General features: G+C 37.5%; 1 protein-coding gene across 8 annotated transcripts in view; it reads left to right on the forward strand.

The window, feature by feature from the left end:
* ANKS1B (ankyrin repeat and sterile alpha motif domain containing 1B) overlaps positions 1–16,937 on the forward strand; it is a 427,100-nt gene that overhangs the window by 72,913 nt on the left and 337,250 nt on the right. For 7 of the 8 annotated variants that reach the window (XM_069773749.1, XM_069773747.1, XM_069773753.1 and 4 more), the window contains exons 6-8: positions 155–256; positions 8,728–8,838; positions 11,909–12,084. In XM_069773749.1, the coding sequence (XP_069629850.1) occupies positions 155–256; positions 8,728–8,838; positions 11,909–12,084 (389 nt within the window). The remainder of the gene's footprint in view (positions 1–154; positions 257–8,727; positions 8,839–11,908; positions 12,085–16,937) is intronic. The other variant, XM_069773750.1, reaches the window with a different exon arrangement.

Genomic DNA, 16,937 nt, shown 5'->3' on the forward strand with positions numbered 1-16,937 from the left:
GATGCTGTACTTCAGCTAGAACACAGCTGTTAATCTGCTACAGTTGTAAAACCGCTTGCATTCAATTTGCCAGATAATTGAGTCTGATATACCACATTTATAATCCGAAGTACTTGGGGTTAAAAATTCCACCACAGATAATTTTCTTTTTCAGGAATTGATACCAACATAAAGGACAGTTTGGGTAGAACCGTTTTAGATATTCTTAAAGAGCATCCATCTCAGCAGTCACTCCAAATTGCGGCTCTACTTCAGGGTAAGTCAAGTCGTATTCAGTTATACATTTGTTAGAGACAAATCAGAATAGCATGGAGGAATATTAAGATACATAGTAATTTCTACTCTTTAAATATTTCATTATATAAAAGAGTAGTCTTTTGAATTAAAAAGACAAAATTCTTGTTTGCTAGATACACAAAAATAAGTGGTTGAATATCTGAGTTTCAGACTAAACCCTTTCTTCTTTTCGGACAATAGCCATTAGCATGGTGTGTCACTTATAGTTACTCTTTGTACATTCTTCGTTATGAAATAACATATTGTAATATTTCACTGCAGTTCCATTAAATTGTGATGGTAAACTACAATTGAAATTGCTTGATTTGTTCATAAATAACAACTATGACTGAAAGATGATGACAGATTTTTCAAACATTTCATTGCATTTTTCTCATTTTCCTTAAATTTAAAAAAAAATTAAACCAGGCAGTAATTCTTGTCATTATAGCAGAAATAATATAATTTTGTTGTACATATGTTTGTTCTCATTCCTCATCTTACTTTCATGGTGTAAGACTGATGGAACTCCATTGTTTACTTCAATTTTTTACTCTAGAAGATGGCAGTAAAGTGATGAAACATTAGCTAGTATGTAACTCAGTGTTAAATATCATTCCTTCTCTTCTATGGAATTTGTTCCCTGCATTTTCAGATTAGTTTTTCATTAACTGTGTTTGACAGAGGAGTTCCCTGCGGGTACCATTACTGCATCTCCACCTGTGTTGATTATTCCCATCTTTAAATAAGGCATTTTAATCAGTTTGGTGTTGGTTCTACATATGAATTAGCTTATGCTTCAGTCTCCCGCATAACTCTATGTCATAAGAACATTTCCTAGAGAAAATGAGGTCATGTGGCCACATTGTGTCCTTTAGGTTTTCTTTCTGAATAACTTCCAAACTTGTTAGCCAGCTTCAGTAAAGTTTTCCAGTGAGATGATGGACTGAAGATACAAAGCTCCTGTAAGTATAAGAAAAATTTTGCAGGCTGGAGGAGAGGTGTTCTCTTAAGTAGCAGATTCGTGTTATAGCTGAACTGAATTAACAGCTTGCCTTGAGGTCTCCCTCTCTCCCTCCTTCCTATTTTCTTTTTCCCTTTCTCCCATTCCCCCCCTTCTTCCTCCCCTACTTCCAGCTACACAGTTCTCTTTCATATTCCCTGCTTACAGGAGACTGCAAAGTGATCTGATTCAGTTTGCGAACCAGTAATATATAAAATATGTAATTTATTGTATTACTTATATTTAATAGTATGTAACAATAATAAAAATAAGATTATAATTATATAAATATACATTTGCTTGTTTTAATGAACTTGCCTCCTATGTGATTCAGGTCCCAGAGTTAGCTCTATCCCAGGTAACTGGCAGAAATGTGCATCAAAAAGTGGGGAGGAAGATATGGGTGAGGGGAGTCGGACTTCCCCCTATCAGCAGAAGGGAGTTCCTAATTTGACTCAGACTGTATGGCGAAACCTTGACCTTTATGTCCTCACTGAGCTGCAGCGTGAACATACCACTATGCAGAGGAAAAGAGGATTAATATCATACTTAAACTTCTTCAGTGGCAGGAAAAGGGTCAGTCAGAGCTTACACTTTGTTAGACACCCAAATCAATCATCCTTCAGATATTAATCTAAGATTCATTGTAATGTCCATTCACCAACTAAACTAATTTTCATTTTAGTATCTCTGTATTGTTTCATTTTTCTCCTTAGTGTGATAACCTTGCAGTCTGAACCCCATTGATGAACAAATTTTCTTCAAAGTACCCTTGCTCTATGAAAAATAGAGCACCCAAACCCCTCTCAAGGGTTTGTCATGTTGATGGATCAGTACTTGCCCTTAGTTTTTACCACAAAAAGGAAATATATCAATTTCAAGGCTTTTTGGTGCTTCAACATGCAATCTTTTTCACATGTGTGCCTTGAAAATATAAAGATGACTGCTTAGTAGTTTCAGCTCATATTAGTATGATGAAACTGTGCTTGTAATGAGCAGCTGTATAATTTTGCTCTGTCTGCCTTATAGTTAGAAGTGATGGGCAAGGACAAAAAATGTTTACAGAAATGTCATTCTGAGTCTTAAGAAAACCTGAGGAGTCCCTTCAGAGCTCCCTTGTGAAACCAACTGAGATTCTTCTTCATCAGCAGAGGGTTCACTGAAGTTTTAACCATCAAAGATAAAGTTTGAACTGTGAGCTGAAGTTGAAAAATAAAATCAGGAGTGACAGGATTCAGTACTAGCACTGCTGATGATACAGTAGACCTACTCTCTTCTAAAAAGCCAGCTGAGTATACTCTTCACTGAAGTGTGAGCATTTATCCTGTTGTAGCTGAAAAATCAGTGAAGCACTGGGATTTTGGGAAACCCGAATGTACTGTAATTGAGTTCGACTTTAGTGGGTAATGAATTCCATGCAAAGAAAGGGCAATTGCTGAGAGAGAGTCAGTGGCTTCCAAATACATTCCTGGTAAAGCTGCTATCTTCAAATGGTTGTCTAGAGGAGCTTACATGTCGCCTTCATGTAGACTCACAGGAAAAAGAAAGTACATTAATGGTGTCAGACAATTACCGACCACATTTTCTAAGTTTCTTCCTAATTTTTTTCTTTATGCAGACACAATGGCATTGAATTGATTCTTTCACCTTGTTGCCAGGGTAGAGTAAGATTTTATCACCTAGCATTCTCATTAATTTTTACCATTTCCTCCTTGCATTGTTATGAGTGTTTTTGCGCAGTTTATAGTACTAACATAGCATAATATTTGTCCCTGCCACAAGTCATTAGCTTTCAAAATATAAAACAAAGACTGAAGGATATATTTAAATAGACTGGCAGAACTAGACAAGGAAATAACGTGACCGGTATTACTGGTGGGCCTGATAGGTAGTGTTCTGTCCTATACGCAGAGGGGTAATGGAGTTGTAAGAAAAGTTTTGAAAGAAAATGACTTGGTTTTGAGGATATTTATGAGAAACTTCTTTGAAGGCGAAGAAAGTAATTTCTGTCTTTAGAAGCAGTTCATGGAGGCAGTAATACTAAATGTGTTCAGCTGATACCAAAATCTACAGGATGAGTAGCCTCCTGTGAATGAGGCCTCCAGATTTTAAGAATTGTGGATAGAAGTTTCTGTTGGTTTTCTCCCTGTTTTTAAGAATATTTACAAAACTACTTTTTACAGATTATAGGTTAAGAAGAAACAACTTTTTGCAGTGAGGATTTAGAAGTAATCCTAGTGTTTTTGTGATTTTTACATCTTTTCTCCCTATCCTGAGAAAATAGTAATTGACGTTTCTGCAAAAATATTTTTTTTGTGTGTTTGCAAAGTCTGCCATCTTTTTGGAGATTTTGGCATGTTATCTGATAGAAGTAAAATAAATAGAAAGATCACTTTAAAGAGCAACCTGAAAAAGGCTGAGTAAGCTATACACCGCCTGAATTTTTTTTACTGCCTGTTAATTAGAGATGGAATTATTAGAAATGACAGTTCAAGTTTTAATTCTTTTTCTTTCATATATGTCCCATCATTTTCTGTGTCTTGCTCAGGTCTGAGTTGCATTGTTCTCAATTAAAAATACTTATTACAGTTTAGATTCTCATTGTGGTAATGGAGAAATAGCTGTTTAGGCATTATGTACTCAAAAAGCGGAAAATGAGAATACTGTGCCAAGTAAGGCCAGTCTACGGGATGCATTTCATGGATGTAGTGAAACAACGGCATTCAGTGCTGAAGCAGTTAACAGTATTGGCACTTAGGGCTTTATAATTAGGCATTGAAGATAAAAGGGATGTTGCCAAGGCTAGTAGGCCTAAAATTAAACCGACCAGCTGTGTTTTAGTTTTAGCACATGTGAACGTGACGCAGGTGCATGCTATACCATCTTTCAACTCTTTCTCCACAGCCCACTATGCTCTCTGTTAGAATCTTGCTCTTTTACTATTTCTGGAAGCAGAATTCTTGTTATTATGAGAAAAAGGAGTTAGTAGATAAACAGATGAAAAATGACACGAGCCCCAGGAAGGCACAATAAGCTCTGCTGCATAGACAGTATGGAGGGAGATGTAGTGGAAAGCTGTTTCCTCTCTCTTCTGCTGAAGCTGCTTAACAACCTAACATTGTTTGTACATGTTACCGAATTATTCATAAATGGAAAATGCATAAGCAGCTGCAGAACCAGGACTCCTTTCTCCTCCCCTCTACTTAAATAGCTTTGGTGTTATTAGCACTGGCTTGCTTGCTTGTATTCTCACTCTCTCTCCCTCTCTTTGGACAAGTAGATCTTCCATTCCCTTGAGTGCAGGAGGCCAGCCCCACTGGAAAGATGGAATAGGTTTCCAGTCAAGGATTTAATTACAGCTGTGCGGGATGAAAAGAATTGGGATCTCAATCCCCCTTTGTTGTTTTGTTTTTGTTTTGTTTTGTTTTTTTCCTAGGGACTTCTCAGCTCTTTTTATAGGCTGTAGTGCAAAAGCTGTAGAGTATTAACTATGTTTATGAAGTAATTTAACTGCTGTTGTTTTGGGGACTGAAAGTTTAGCTGCGCCCTTACCTATCTCAGGATCATAGCAGTACTCGAGTGCTGGTTTCCATTTATCTTCCCTAAACGTGCACAAAAGTCTTCTTATGTGCCTATAACTTAAACATTTACTGATTTCAGGTTTCTCTGGGATTAAGTTAAACCTGAGTCATCCAGAATTGTCCTCCAAAATTTAGGATACTGAAGTCAGCCCAGCCTCCATCTCAGCTCGTTTGTCACCTTAGCACACCTGATGGTAGCAGCTGCCAGTCGTTTTTGGTAACTGCTGCTGCTATAAAGAGGAATTGGGTTACCAAGTCTCAGGTGGGCTCATTGTCAGGGGAGCAAATGAGCTGGTTTGGGTGGAGCTTTTTGGGGAGCTCTTAGGCTGGGGTAGGACTCAGTAGCTGTGAGCTGCAGGATCCTCAGCCAGGGTCTGGGAGAGCCCTTGGGAGGGCAGAGGGCGCTCTGGATGCGGGTGCCCTTCAGGAAGACACGGAGGGAAGGAGAAGAAGGATGCCCCTGCAGGGACATTGGCAGTGGAGGGGAGTGGTTTCTAAACCAGTTTTATTCCTCCCATCTAGTTACTTGGAGAGCCTTCTGGTTGAAAAGGTGAGTGTTCAGATTTATTCTAATCACTTTTGGCTTTTTTAGAGTTTAAAAAGCCTTTTTGGTCTCTTTAGGGGAAGTCACTCTAGGGAGGAACTCTATGAGAATCCACCCCATGGTATGGCCAAAGTAGGCCCCAAAAACAAAGGGAAAGGAGCTGGTATTTCATTTAAAAAAAAAAAAAGTTGTTTGGGTTTGTCTTTTTTTCCATTAAAAGGAAAAGTAAAAAGTTCTCTGATGCTAATGTAGCCATTACTCTAAAAGCCAAGGCTTATAAATAAAGCAAAAATCTTGACCCTCTCACTTCGCTGAGGAATTAGGAGCTAGAGGAGCTGAAGTTAAAGCAAGCTGTGCTCTGCAGCCTGAGCTTTTACTGTTCCTGGAAGTTCAACAGCAGCTCCAGCTGAGCTGGGTTGTGTTCTCTTCATGGCTGACCTTCCCTGCTCTGGCCGTTCTGCTGGGAGGCAGCCGTGCTGCCCCACTTATGTGCAAATGCTTTTCCTTCTGCTCGGCTTTGACCTAACCGGTGTCACAGAAGCTGCAAAAGCTGCAGTTCCAGCTGCTCAAACTCTCCAGTGCTTGTTATCTTCTGGGGTTCGTGTTCCTCACTGCTCTTATTTCTGCTGTTGTGTGACCACTTTCATGCTATCACTTTTTGTGTGTTGTTTAGATTGAGTGGGGCTATGGTAAAATCAGGTAACTGTAGGAAAGAATGCTATTAAGCAGGCAAAGTTTTTGAGATTCCTAGTATTAATCCTTTACTGAACTGTAATGTGCTATTTGAGTCGAAGTAAACCACTCCATTCTTCCCGAAGCAGTATGGTGAGGCAACATCTCCGAAGCATGTATTAACCTATGCTTCCTTCACCCCCTCCATGCTAGTCATGCTGGCTGGCTGTGAAACACGGACCAGGGTGACAGTAAGCTGGTGAAGGAAGCATTATGAATCTGGTTGTGTCCCAAATAGCCTTTATTCTCCCCAATTGTGAGAATGATAGGCTTTTCTCTAAACTCTGTGGGACCACAGCTGGGGAAACTGTGCTGGTCATTAAGTGGTATAATTGACTATGCTTGGCTTTGTTCTAAATTATCTTTCCTTTTTTGAGGAAAGGGATAGAATCCAGAGCAGTCTCTCAAGTCACTGACACCATCACCTGCTCTGCCTACAGTGTACATCTTTTTCAATAAGTTTGGGCAGGCTTTGAAGGTGAATTTCTAGCCAGCTGCAGGTGGATAGAATTTGGTTGTTGATGAAAGCATCCAGGGCTTGTGTGTACTTTGCCTTTGGCTCCAGACACAGATCACCTGTTTTGCATCTGTTTCTTTGATAATATTGTGTGTTAGTATGCATTTACCTAGACTATAAGCCTCTCGCAACTGAGCCCATGTCTTTATTTGTCTTGTACATATATGATAGAATTTTCAATAGTATAAAACCAAGTTAAGGGTAGAAGTCCCACAGAAGTCTAAGTTTTAAGGGTTGCATCCTGCTGGCCCTTTCTAAACCTCTACACCATACCTTGTGCTAAGCCTTTTGTAGAGGTTTTCTGGAAGGAACTCTGCAATTTTTAAAGTAAGTATTTGAGACTTAGGTTGAACTTGGGATTTCCTTCTCAGAACTAGCCTTTAGCAGGTAAGTGCATTGGTCTGAAAGTGGGGCCTGACAAAGAATAAAAATGGAGTGTTATTTTAAAACCACAGTCTTAAATGATATTGGACAGCAAAGTCAGTCCTTTGCAATCCCCCCTGCATTTCCTTTCCTAATAATATCTGTATTGATCTAATAATTTTAACACTCCAACCTGGTAGAATTTCATTTTAGGTTTGCTTTTGGATGGTTGCACAATTATCAAGCAAATATTTTCAGGCACGAATTGCTTTTTTCCTTTTATTTTTCTTTGGGTCTAGCTTCCTTTTTGTTTCTCCTCCATCTTGCACATTAACTTGACAAATAATATAGCTGGCAGAGCTGGAAAACATACCAGAGAATTTTGTCACGCTGCTGGTTTTCTCATGGCCTCTTACAGCTCTTCTTTGTTTTCAGTGCTACACATGCAAAATAGAAATGCCCACTTTCATATGAAGAAATGTATGACAGGTTATCCAGGGGACCATTGCCAACTATCAAACTTAATATATGACACTTTCAAATCATACATTCTTTAAAAAACCCCCAACAACCTGCAAAGCATTCTGAAACTGCATGCTGTTCTCTGCCATTTCCATTTTAATTTTCTCAGATGTCTATTTTATCACAGATTGTATTTGGGGTTTGGGATTTGTCGTTTAATCAGGAATAACAGCAAGCTAACCAAGTGCATTGTAGACTGTAGAAATTAAATCGGAGAGATTTCACTTCCCAGAAACTCTTCAGTCTTTCAGTTTGATATTGATGAGAGCAGATATTTTAGTTTGCTTTTATGTGTCTTGTAACATGTGCTGTTGTGGTTACTATCTGGTATCAGAAAGAACTTGTTTCAGCAGCCTCAGAAAATCAAGAAAATGCAGATGCAGAATAACTGCCTGAACTGAGAAGCAGTCACTCTGCTGGAAAAAAAGCACCACTATTGCATAAATTAATTTCTAATTTATTATTTAAATATTTGTCCTACAATAACATTCATTAAGGTTTTGGTGTCCCATTGAGATAGCCTGTGTAGAAAAGCATGCGAAAATAATGTATATAGTTACACAAAAATAATAGTAATGAAACTGAAGTTTAGCACATTCAGCATTCCACGTTTTTCTGTTTTTATAAACATCAGCATGAAGGTGGGACAAGGGAAGTTTTAAGGAGGAAAAGCACAAACATTTTGGAACTCTGCTTTTTAGACTGCTGGTTTTAACTAAATTTTTGAGTTTGCATTCTTTTTTTCTCATACACTTGCTCTGTGCTGCAAGCAGAATATTTAGTTTTCTTAACAGTATCAGTATATCTACTTATTTTGAATATCCTGAATATCTTGTCCAAGAACTCTTCACAAATTTAGAACAAAAGAGTCTTTCAATGGTAATAATATAATGGAACAGTTACACAGATATTTCAAGGGGACAGGAAAAACACAGAGATAGTCACAACCCATTACTCCTACAATGAGATTTCTGTAACAGTTTCAGCAGATTAAAGAATTAGCCATTTTAGTGTTTTATAATACTTCCAATAAATGATTGCCTTGCAGCAGTGTTTATGAATAATTACAAGGTTGTAATATGAAAAACTGGAAAGGCTTTAATGAAAAATGAAGTAGCAAATATACTTTTGATTGGAATAAACCCCCTTAATTCAGGAGTTTAAGTGTATGTGTATCTTTAAATTGCAGAATATATGGAAACGGGAAATGCAAGTGTTTCAGAGGAACGCCCACTGGAATGTGCAGAACATCAGTCTTGCATTTTGTCCCCAGAAGTTCCTCCGTCTCCAAAGGCTAAAAGTAAATACATGTACTCTGTGAATACAGAAGCTGTACTGAACTTCTCTTTAATATTAAAATTACATTGCTGACACATTCATACAAACATACAAAATGAAAAAGAGATGTTAAGGAAGTTATTGATACTGAGAAGCTTTTTTCCGTCATGAATTACCTATCTTGACTATATACACTGTAATCCATGTCATATAGGAAAGCAAAGAACTGTATCCTCAGAGAAGTCACTGATGGATTATGATGTATTACATCATGTGATCTTAAGTCTTTTTAATTTATCTGACCTTACACACTTCATAATGAAGTAAACCAAGATAATAGATGTGTCAAAATACTCTGCAGGCATTGTTCACATTCAAGTTAAAGATTGTTTCCTTTATCTTTCCCAGTGAGTACCTCTTCCAACTGTGTTACATTTGGATGCCTCTTTCAAAGATCATGCGTGTACTGCTCTTCCATTCATCTCATAACATATCTTTCATACACCGTGACTATCGCTGTTGTGTGCATGCACTTTCATCTTATGGTCTGAGTCACCCTTTATGCACCACAGCCACTCGCGTAGGGTGCTTCCTGAGTGGGATGTTGTCCTGCTCTTCCATGAAAATCATCCTTCTGTAGAACCAAACCTGACTTCTGCCTTCTGTAATCATCCACAGTAAATGTAATTGACCGCTGGCAAATAACTAAGCCTCACTATTTTGGTTTTGTTGGGGGGGGGGGTGTGTGTGTTGTGTTCAGTTTTTTTTAAAACATGTTTACAGGGAGAATTTTTATTCATGAGAAAACCAAGCTTACTGCTGCATGCCAGATTATGATCTTCATGGTGATAGTAAAGGAATGCTCTAGTTCCATTCATGGTTCCCATTGGGGTACTTAACAGACATATGGTGTAAAAAGATAAGTAGTTCCTTTGAGATTAGTAGAATCATGAAGTCAACTACCCTATGCAATAGAAATACCCGTCCTGAAATTAAGTAGTAAATATTTTTAAAATATGTTTTACTTCTTAACGATAAGGGCATGATCTCATGTTTGTTTCTGCTTTCAAGGTATAAATACTGTAAAACGTGCTAGCTGGCTTTTGCTTGTCTACTGTGTAATCTGATTCTAAAGGAAAGAAATTGTACTTGATTGTGCTTCCCATCCATCTGTCTGCCATTCTTTCACAATCTAATTTCAAATAATTTAAACCAAATTTGGAAGAGGGATAGCAGTATCAATTACCTTTCTGTGACTTTCAGGAAAATAAGTACCTAGATAGAGGAGAGACCTTAATTAGTACCTGAACTGAAAGAGATAGGCAAAATTTGTCTTTCATTTATTTGTTCTGGTAGCAATCGGCCCGCCAGTTAGTATACACTTACTCACAGGTTGGTCAGCACCCTTGCAGTTCCAGTTTTGCCACACAATTCATTCTTGCCCAGTAAGAAATATTGCAGGCTGTATGTGGGAGAACATGGGACTGGGGACATGAACATAATTGTCTAGGAAACAATAGTCCTGTTTATTTCCAGGGCACTGCATCATGATTTTAGAGTAGGTCTTAATTTTTAGGTAATTTGCTTCCAATTTTTACTTATCATAATATGGAATAATTTCAAATTTCCAATTAAAAAGCAGAATATAAATAAACCTGATTATATCTTTGTTTAATTTTACAAGTTTTATGCAAAGTTACCATTGACTAAGAGTAACAAGAATTGAGTGCAACACTTTTGTTACTTGGATATTAAAAGGCAATTAGATGCTTATTAATTAATAGCTTTTGTTCCTGGCTCTGAAAATTTCAGTCATAACTGGCCATAGTTGTAATTTAAAAAATATTTTAAAATATTTATGTTTACCTAGCATAACAAACAGTGACTATGAAGAAAAATGACACAAAAAAGAGCTCTAGACCAAGCAGATAGAATCTTATCTGGGGCTGCTTTAGTTACATGAATGTACATATGTGCATTATACGTATGCTGAGCTTAATATGCTCGCTCTGTTTTTCCTTTTCAGCATTTTATTCCCAAAGATGGAGTAAAATGGAATTATCTTTCTATTTTATCAAGTCTAAGGACTGTAGTTTCCAACAGTATGACTCCTGTAAACCTAGTCAAGAGGAGGGCTTTCTTATTTAGAAAAACTAGGCTTTCACTCATTTTCATTGCCCTTACTGAAGGTAGCTGTGTAACACACATGATAGATTATCAGAACCTAATGCAGTTATTTCTAACCAGCAGCTTTTTACTCTATGGAGGTCTTGCTGCTGGCAGTGGGCTATTTGCAGAAAAGTTAGCACTCAATGAGATTCTAATCCTTATTACCACCAGTGTTTCTAATAGTGGCCCTCAGTTAGTATAGATGTATAAAGCCCATTTTCTTACTATTCTGGTAGATTTTTTTTTTAACTAAAGATGTCTGATAAATTAAGGAGAAAACATGAAACACAATGCAGAATGGACTAAACATGGGTTTCTGATAGACTGCTGTAGTGAGGTGTGTTTTAAACTTGTGGGTTTTGTGGAGTAGATCCTTCCACCATTCCATTTAATCCCAGGAAAGTGAGCAAGAATTCTTTATAAAACATGGCTACTTTGATGGGACAAATGTGCATTCTTGGAAATTCCGTTCCAACCTACTTATGGTTTATGGAACTGATCTAGTGTATTAATTGATTACAGCAGCAAACATGAACCCAATGCAGAGTATGGGACGCTGATTTTGTATGTTTGTAGAAACTTTCCTTTCTTGGATTAATTTGACATTCTTCGATAGTTGCTATTTCTAGCCAATTTTCAAGATTAGTAAACAGAGAAGGGGTAAGTATATATTGTAATTAATCCTAATTAAATGCAAGGTATAGGGGAATGCAGAAGTGTGTAGATTATCTCCAGTGATTCCCATTCTGGAATGAGATGCCATTATTTTGAGGGGAGAACTGTGCATGAAGATCACTGTTTAGATGATAAGGCATGGAATATAACAGATACTCAATAAAATTTAAAGAATGTGCATTTCCTTTTTAGGCATAAATTACCCCTGGTATTCTAATTATTGACTAATGGTGTGTCTGTTTTTAAAGGTGAAGCTGTGACTGGAGAATTATCAAAGCTCTTAGATGAAATCAAATTGTGCCAAGAAAAGGAATACTCTTTTGAAGATCTGTCTCATACAATATCAGACCATTATCTGGACAATTTTAGTAAAGTATCAGAGGAAGAACTTATGACCAGTGGAAGCCAAACCAAGCTTAATGTAGTAAGTAAGATGGGATACAAAGACAATATATTCAGTTATATCTGCTTTACTTATGGCACATTCAAGAAAGAAATAGTACAAGAGTAAGAATAGTACAAGTCTAACATTATAATAGAAAAAAATGAGATAACATGTGGTCCTTACAGATTTAGAATTTAATGTTCCCATTATTTTACAAAGATACTGCTTACCACATCTCAGAATGGCTTTTTATGGTACTGCTAATAGGACCAAAAGTTCAGGTTAGTTGTTCTTTTGAGTGTGGGGAGTGCAAGGAAGGGGTTTTTGAGAAATTAGTTGAAATCAGTATGCTTACTACTATACTGAAGTCTAAATGCTTGCAGAATGTCATCAGAAGCGTCCCCCAAAAAGAAGCTAAGCATCTTCAGTTATGATTCTTATTATTACAACATAGCTTTCCCAGTAGTCTGAGTTTCTCATACTGAAAATTGTTGTGGTTGTGATACTTCAGTGATTTCCAGCTACAGTTGAAAATAGGACTTCATTACTACTAATCCTGTGACTAAAGTGCTCTAGGATTCATTTTTTCTTTACAGTGTAACAAGGCTTTTTTTTTTAAATTGAATTCTCTTCCTCAATAAGTAAAGTAAATGGGATTGCCCAGGGAATAAAGCACAGAACAGAGGGAAAATGCTAAGTGCTAAATTTCAATTAATGTAGTTCATAAGTTAAGAAAAATTATGCTCTCATATGTGGGGAAAACCAGGCAAGTTAAGGACTTCTATGTTCTAGAGGATTTATTACAATATATGTAGGCAGAATGAGATTTACAAAGATGGTTAGCTGCCTTGAAATGCAGTAGATCCTTTTGTAAAGCCCATCTAGATGTTTGAATGATTAGATACATAACCCGTGTTGAGTCAGTCTGAACAAGATAGCGACCCCATTTAGGCATTTTTATACATATTGCTAGTGTCTCTCTGTATTTAGGTGCTAACTGCTATGTAAATCTGCTCAGCTGCTGTTTTGCAGAAAATGTAATCCATATAATTCTATCTACTCGGACTGAAACTTTTACAGACCTAAATAAAATACAATGGGAATAGGAAGTATTCAGACACTAAATCTGTAATTTATGTGCAGCAGGCAAATACAAAGGTAAATTAGGCAATATGGTTTTTGAGATTTCATCTATTTATATATTGAACTACATGTGAAAACAGATCTTCAAAAACAGGGACTGTTTAAAGCATGTCGCGGTGCTCTCCTACTAGTGCACCCAGCTATTCTTTCAAAGAAAACTACAATCAGGATGATGGGTATACACTCCCAACACAAAGTCAGGATGGAGGGCAGAGTGTGTTTTCCCCTAGAGTAAACCCAACTATGCAGGCCTATATGGAGAGGAATCTTTGCTGTGATGTGGGATTTTCCTGTTTGATCTAAAACATCCATTTTGGTTTTTTTAAGGTATTTTAAGGTCACTCAGTCTGTTCAGTTGCTACCTGGCTGCCTTGCATCAAAAAAAGGAAATTGTTCCCAGTTTTGACATGCTGTCTTTTAGTTTCAGGGAAGTGCTGCTTTCCCTTGGTGTGTAGACTCCCTGTACAGTGCACGGGTGACACGAAAACGTGCACGTGCTGTAAGGAGACATCAAAGAGTAATCGGGAAGAAGCACTAAAATGAAGAGTTCTGCTGAGCTCTGAAAATGGGTGCAATGGTGAATGCTGCCAAACTACTCTGGGGGCAGGACCAGCGAGCATGGTGATAGAAGTGTGACAGTAGGGTGATGATTGAAGAAACTTAAATGAATATTTATGTACAAGAACATGGAGAGACAGAGATGTGGAGACATATATAGATATGGAGAGTCAGAAATAGATTCCTTGGGTATGTATTAAAGAAGAGAAAAATTCCTGCAGCTTCTTCTGAAGCCCTGGGAAGCTTCCATAAAAGTCTCAGTAGGGTAAGCAGGGTCTTCTCTTGTCTGCATTCATTCAGCTCACATTCATTGCTGCTGCACATGCCAAGACCCTCTGGAAGCTGGGGCAGCATGGTGTGTGGTGACACTGGAGCACAGGCTCTTTGTCCCTGCAGGACCCAGTGTTGTCTCTCTCTGTTACCAGCTCTGGCACAGGACTGGAACTGCGCCTGGTGTGCCTCTACAAGCAAGCACTTCAGGTTCAAATCAGCAGTTTTTCCCCTAATTTTCATTGCTGACTGTGCCAGTGTCAGCTCTGAGGAGGTGTAGGAGTCGGGTCCCTGTTGGTAATGTGTCAGGTGATGCCATTTCCCTGACAAATGTTGGTTCCAGAGACAACGTCTGGTGCAGGCTTTTCAACTTCTCCTGTAGTCCAGTGATCTGAACAGGTTCCAAAACCCCAAGTCATGACACTTTGTGACCCTTAGAGAGGTTCTGCAAAGGAACTGACTGCTAGGAGACATCTGCATTTTTTGCATCATGCTATTGTTCAGAGAAATAGGAGACCAAGATATGGGAATTTCTGTTTGGAATTATAGCTCATGGGTCAAAAACTTAATAAGTTGGAGCAAGGAGCATCAGGAGCCACCTCCTGAGGATAGCATGGGCATATGAAAGAGAAAGCATCAGGAAGCAGAGTGTATTTCAAAGTTTTTTTTTTTCTTTAAAACAAAACAAAAAAAACCAAAAAAACCCCAACAACAAAAAAGAAACCCAACTTTTTTTGAAGCTTTTTTGAAGAGGTCCAAATTGCCTGTGGTACTGCTCTGGCTAAATAAGGTTTTGGTTGATTCAGGACTGCAGAAGGGAGTGTCTGTCTGTCTAGGATCCACAGCCTGGAATTCTCTCCTGAATTTAAGTGCCAGCCACTTTTATTTGAAAGAGCAGGGCTCACTGTGTAGTGTAAGGGTAGTGGGGTTGCCTGATTTTTAATGCAGTAACTTGATAATAAAAGGCTTTATCTGGGAAGTGGAAGAGTGGTGTTCAGTTCTCTCTGTGGCATAAGGGTGGGTTTTAACATCACTTTTGTAGTCTTCCACATGAAAGGACTGAGCATCAGCCTGTTGTTCCCCCTCCAGTATTCTTTCTGGATTTTACAACCGCTGGAAAAATACCAGTGCAATTCTGAGAGCAGGGCTAAGTTAACGTGATCTTTTATTTGAAGACTATGTTATAAAGAATAAACTAAAAGTCAAGTTAAAGCTACACTTGAAACTTTATAATTTCAGTGATTGACTTTTGCAACTCTAGCTGTGTTTCAATGTACTTCTGATGTGCTGTTGTGTAAAATATTAATTCCATGTTTCCTAGTCTATCTTCACCAGTCATTAAAACATGTATATTATGAGATCAGATGACAATCCCCTGTTCATTGGCTTCACAATTAAAGACCAAATTGAACATAGTTTTGCAGCTGGAAATGTGGGTTATTATGCTACTTCAGAGAGAGCTCCAAAAAGGCATTTATATACACAGGCATCATTTTAGTTGGAATTGCCCATTTTTCTCAAAGGCTTGTACATGGGGTGGGGTTAATGGTGGATTCATAGATTTTCTTTTTTTTTAACTCCCAGTTCCTGTCTGCCTCTTTTTCCCATTTTTTTTGTCATTGTGACTTGAATACACTCTCTAGTTCCCCTCTGTATGCAAAGACATGGAAAGCCCTGAGAGCTGCTGCGCAGGCAAGCTAGGAAAGCTTTATACTTGTGGATCATTCAGTCCTGACATAGTAGTTTTTCTGTGTTTGCTAAATACAAAACTTTCACTCCAAATAACTGGGATTTGATTGTTCAGCAGGTCAGAAAAGGAGCTGTGCTTTGAAACATGTTCCAGAAATCATGAGGTGGAAAAAGATGTAGGAAAATCCTTGATTGTATCACAGTTTAGTTAACTTAGGTGTGTCCTTTTAAAAAATCAAGCTGTCTTAAGTATTATTGCTAGCAAAATCAGCTTTTGACAAAAACCTAGAGTAGTTTCGTTTTTTTTTAAAAACAGTACAATTTAAAAAATATTTATTTTCCAATAGATGGCAGTCTGGCTCAGTAATTTCAAGAACAAAAGCAGCCATCTTATATAAGAGTTTTCTAACTTTTTTCATTGCTATGTTAAAATCATGCATTTTTAACACTGTTGATAGTACAAAGTGCTTTAAAACAAGCACCTTTAAAACAAGCACAATTCTTATAAGAGGAAAATTTATTGAACATTGTGGCATACATCTAAACTAAAACCTAAAATATTAGGGCTAAATTTAGAGGTGTATTATAACACACAGGTTACACATCAAGTTTGTATTCAAACAATCTGCGTGAATCCAAGAGCAAACAAGAAAATTTAAATAAGTACAACTTGCAAAGCAGGGATCCAGAAAAATTGTGTCAGGAAACTGAACAGAAGAATGTCAAAGTGTGTACTGTGGGGAATCTTCCTGAGCTCCTGCAGGTAAATTGTTTTAACTCAGATTCCTCTGTCCTTGGAGTGCTAACTAATGTCATTAGTGGTTTCTTGTCAGGTTTGAGGTTCATGTGAGAACAAATTATTCTAAATATAATATAAAAAACAGAAATATGCTGTATTTATTGCAATGCATTTGCTCATTGTGTTTCTTAATTTTAAAAAATTCAGAAAAGACAAATATGGGCATTTTGTCCATGTAAGCAAAAATTTCTGTGGATACCGGAGAATATGTTACTTATTTGCTTTGGACAGCCTGGGACTGCAAAACAAAACCCAGGGTATTAATAACTTCTACACTTCCATATGTGTGTGTATGAGTGTATATATGTATTTGCAAGATGTACATATTTGATACAATACTTCTCAATCTTTTCCTTTCATAAACTTGTTATTTTCTTTTAATGATTTTTTTTTGTAAAATTAACTCTTAAAAAAGGTTCGTCTCATTCTGTGT

The sequence above is a fragment of the Haliaeetus albicilla genome, chromosome 28 (assembly GCF_947461875.1).
Source record: "Haliaeetus albicilla chromosome 28, bHalAlb1.1, whole genome shotgun sequence".
Classification (NCBI taxonomy): domain Eukaryota; kingdom Metazoa; phylum Chordata; class Aves; order Accipitriformes; family Accipitridae; genus Haliaeetus; species Haliaeetus albicilla.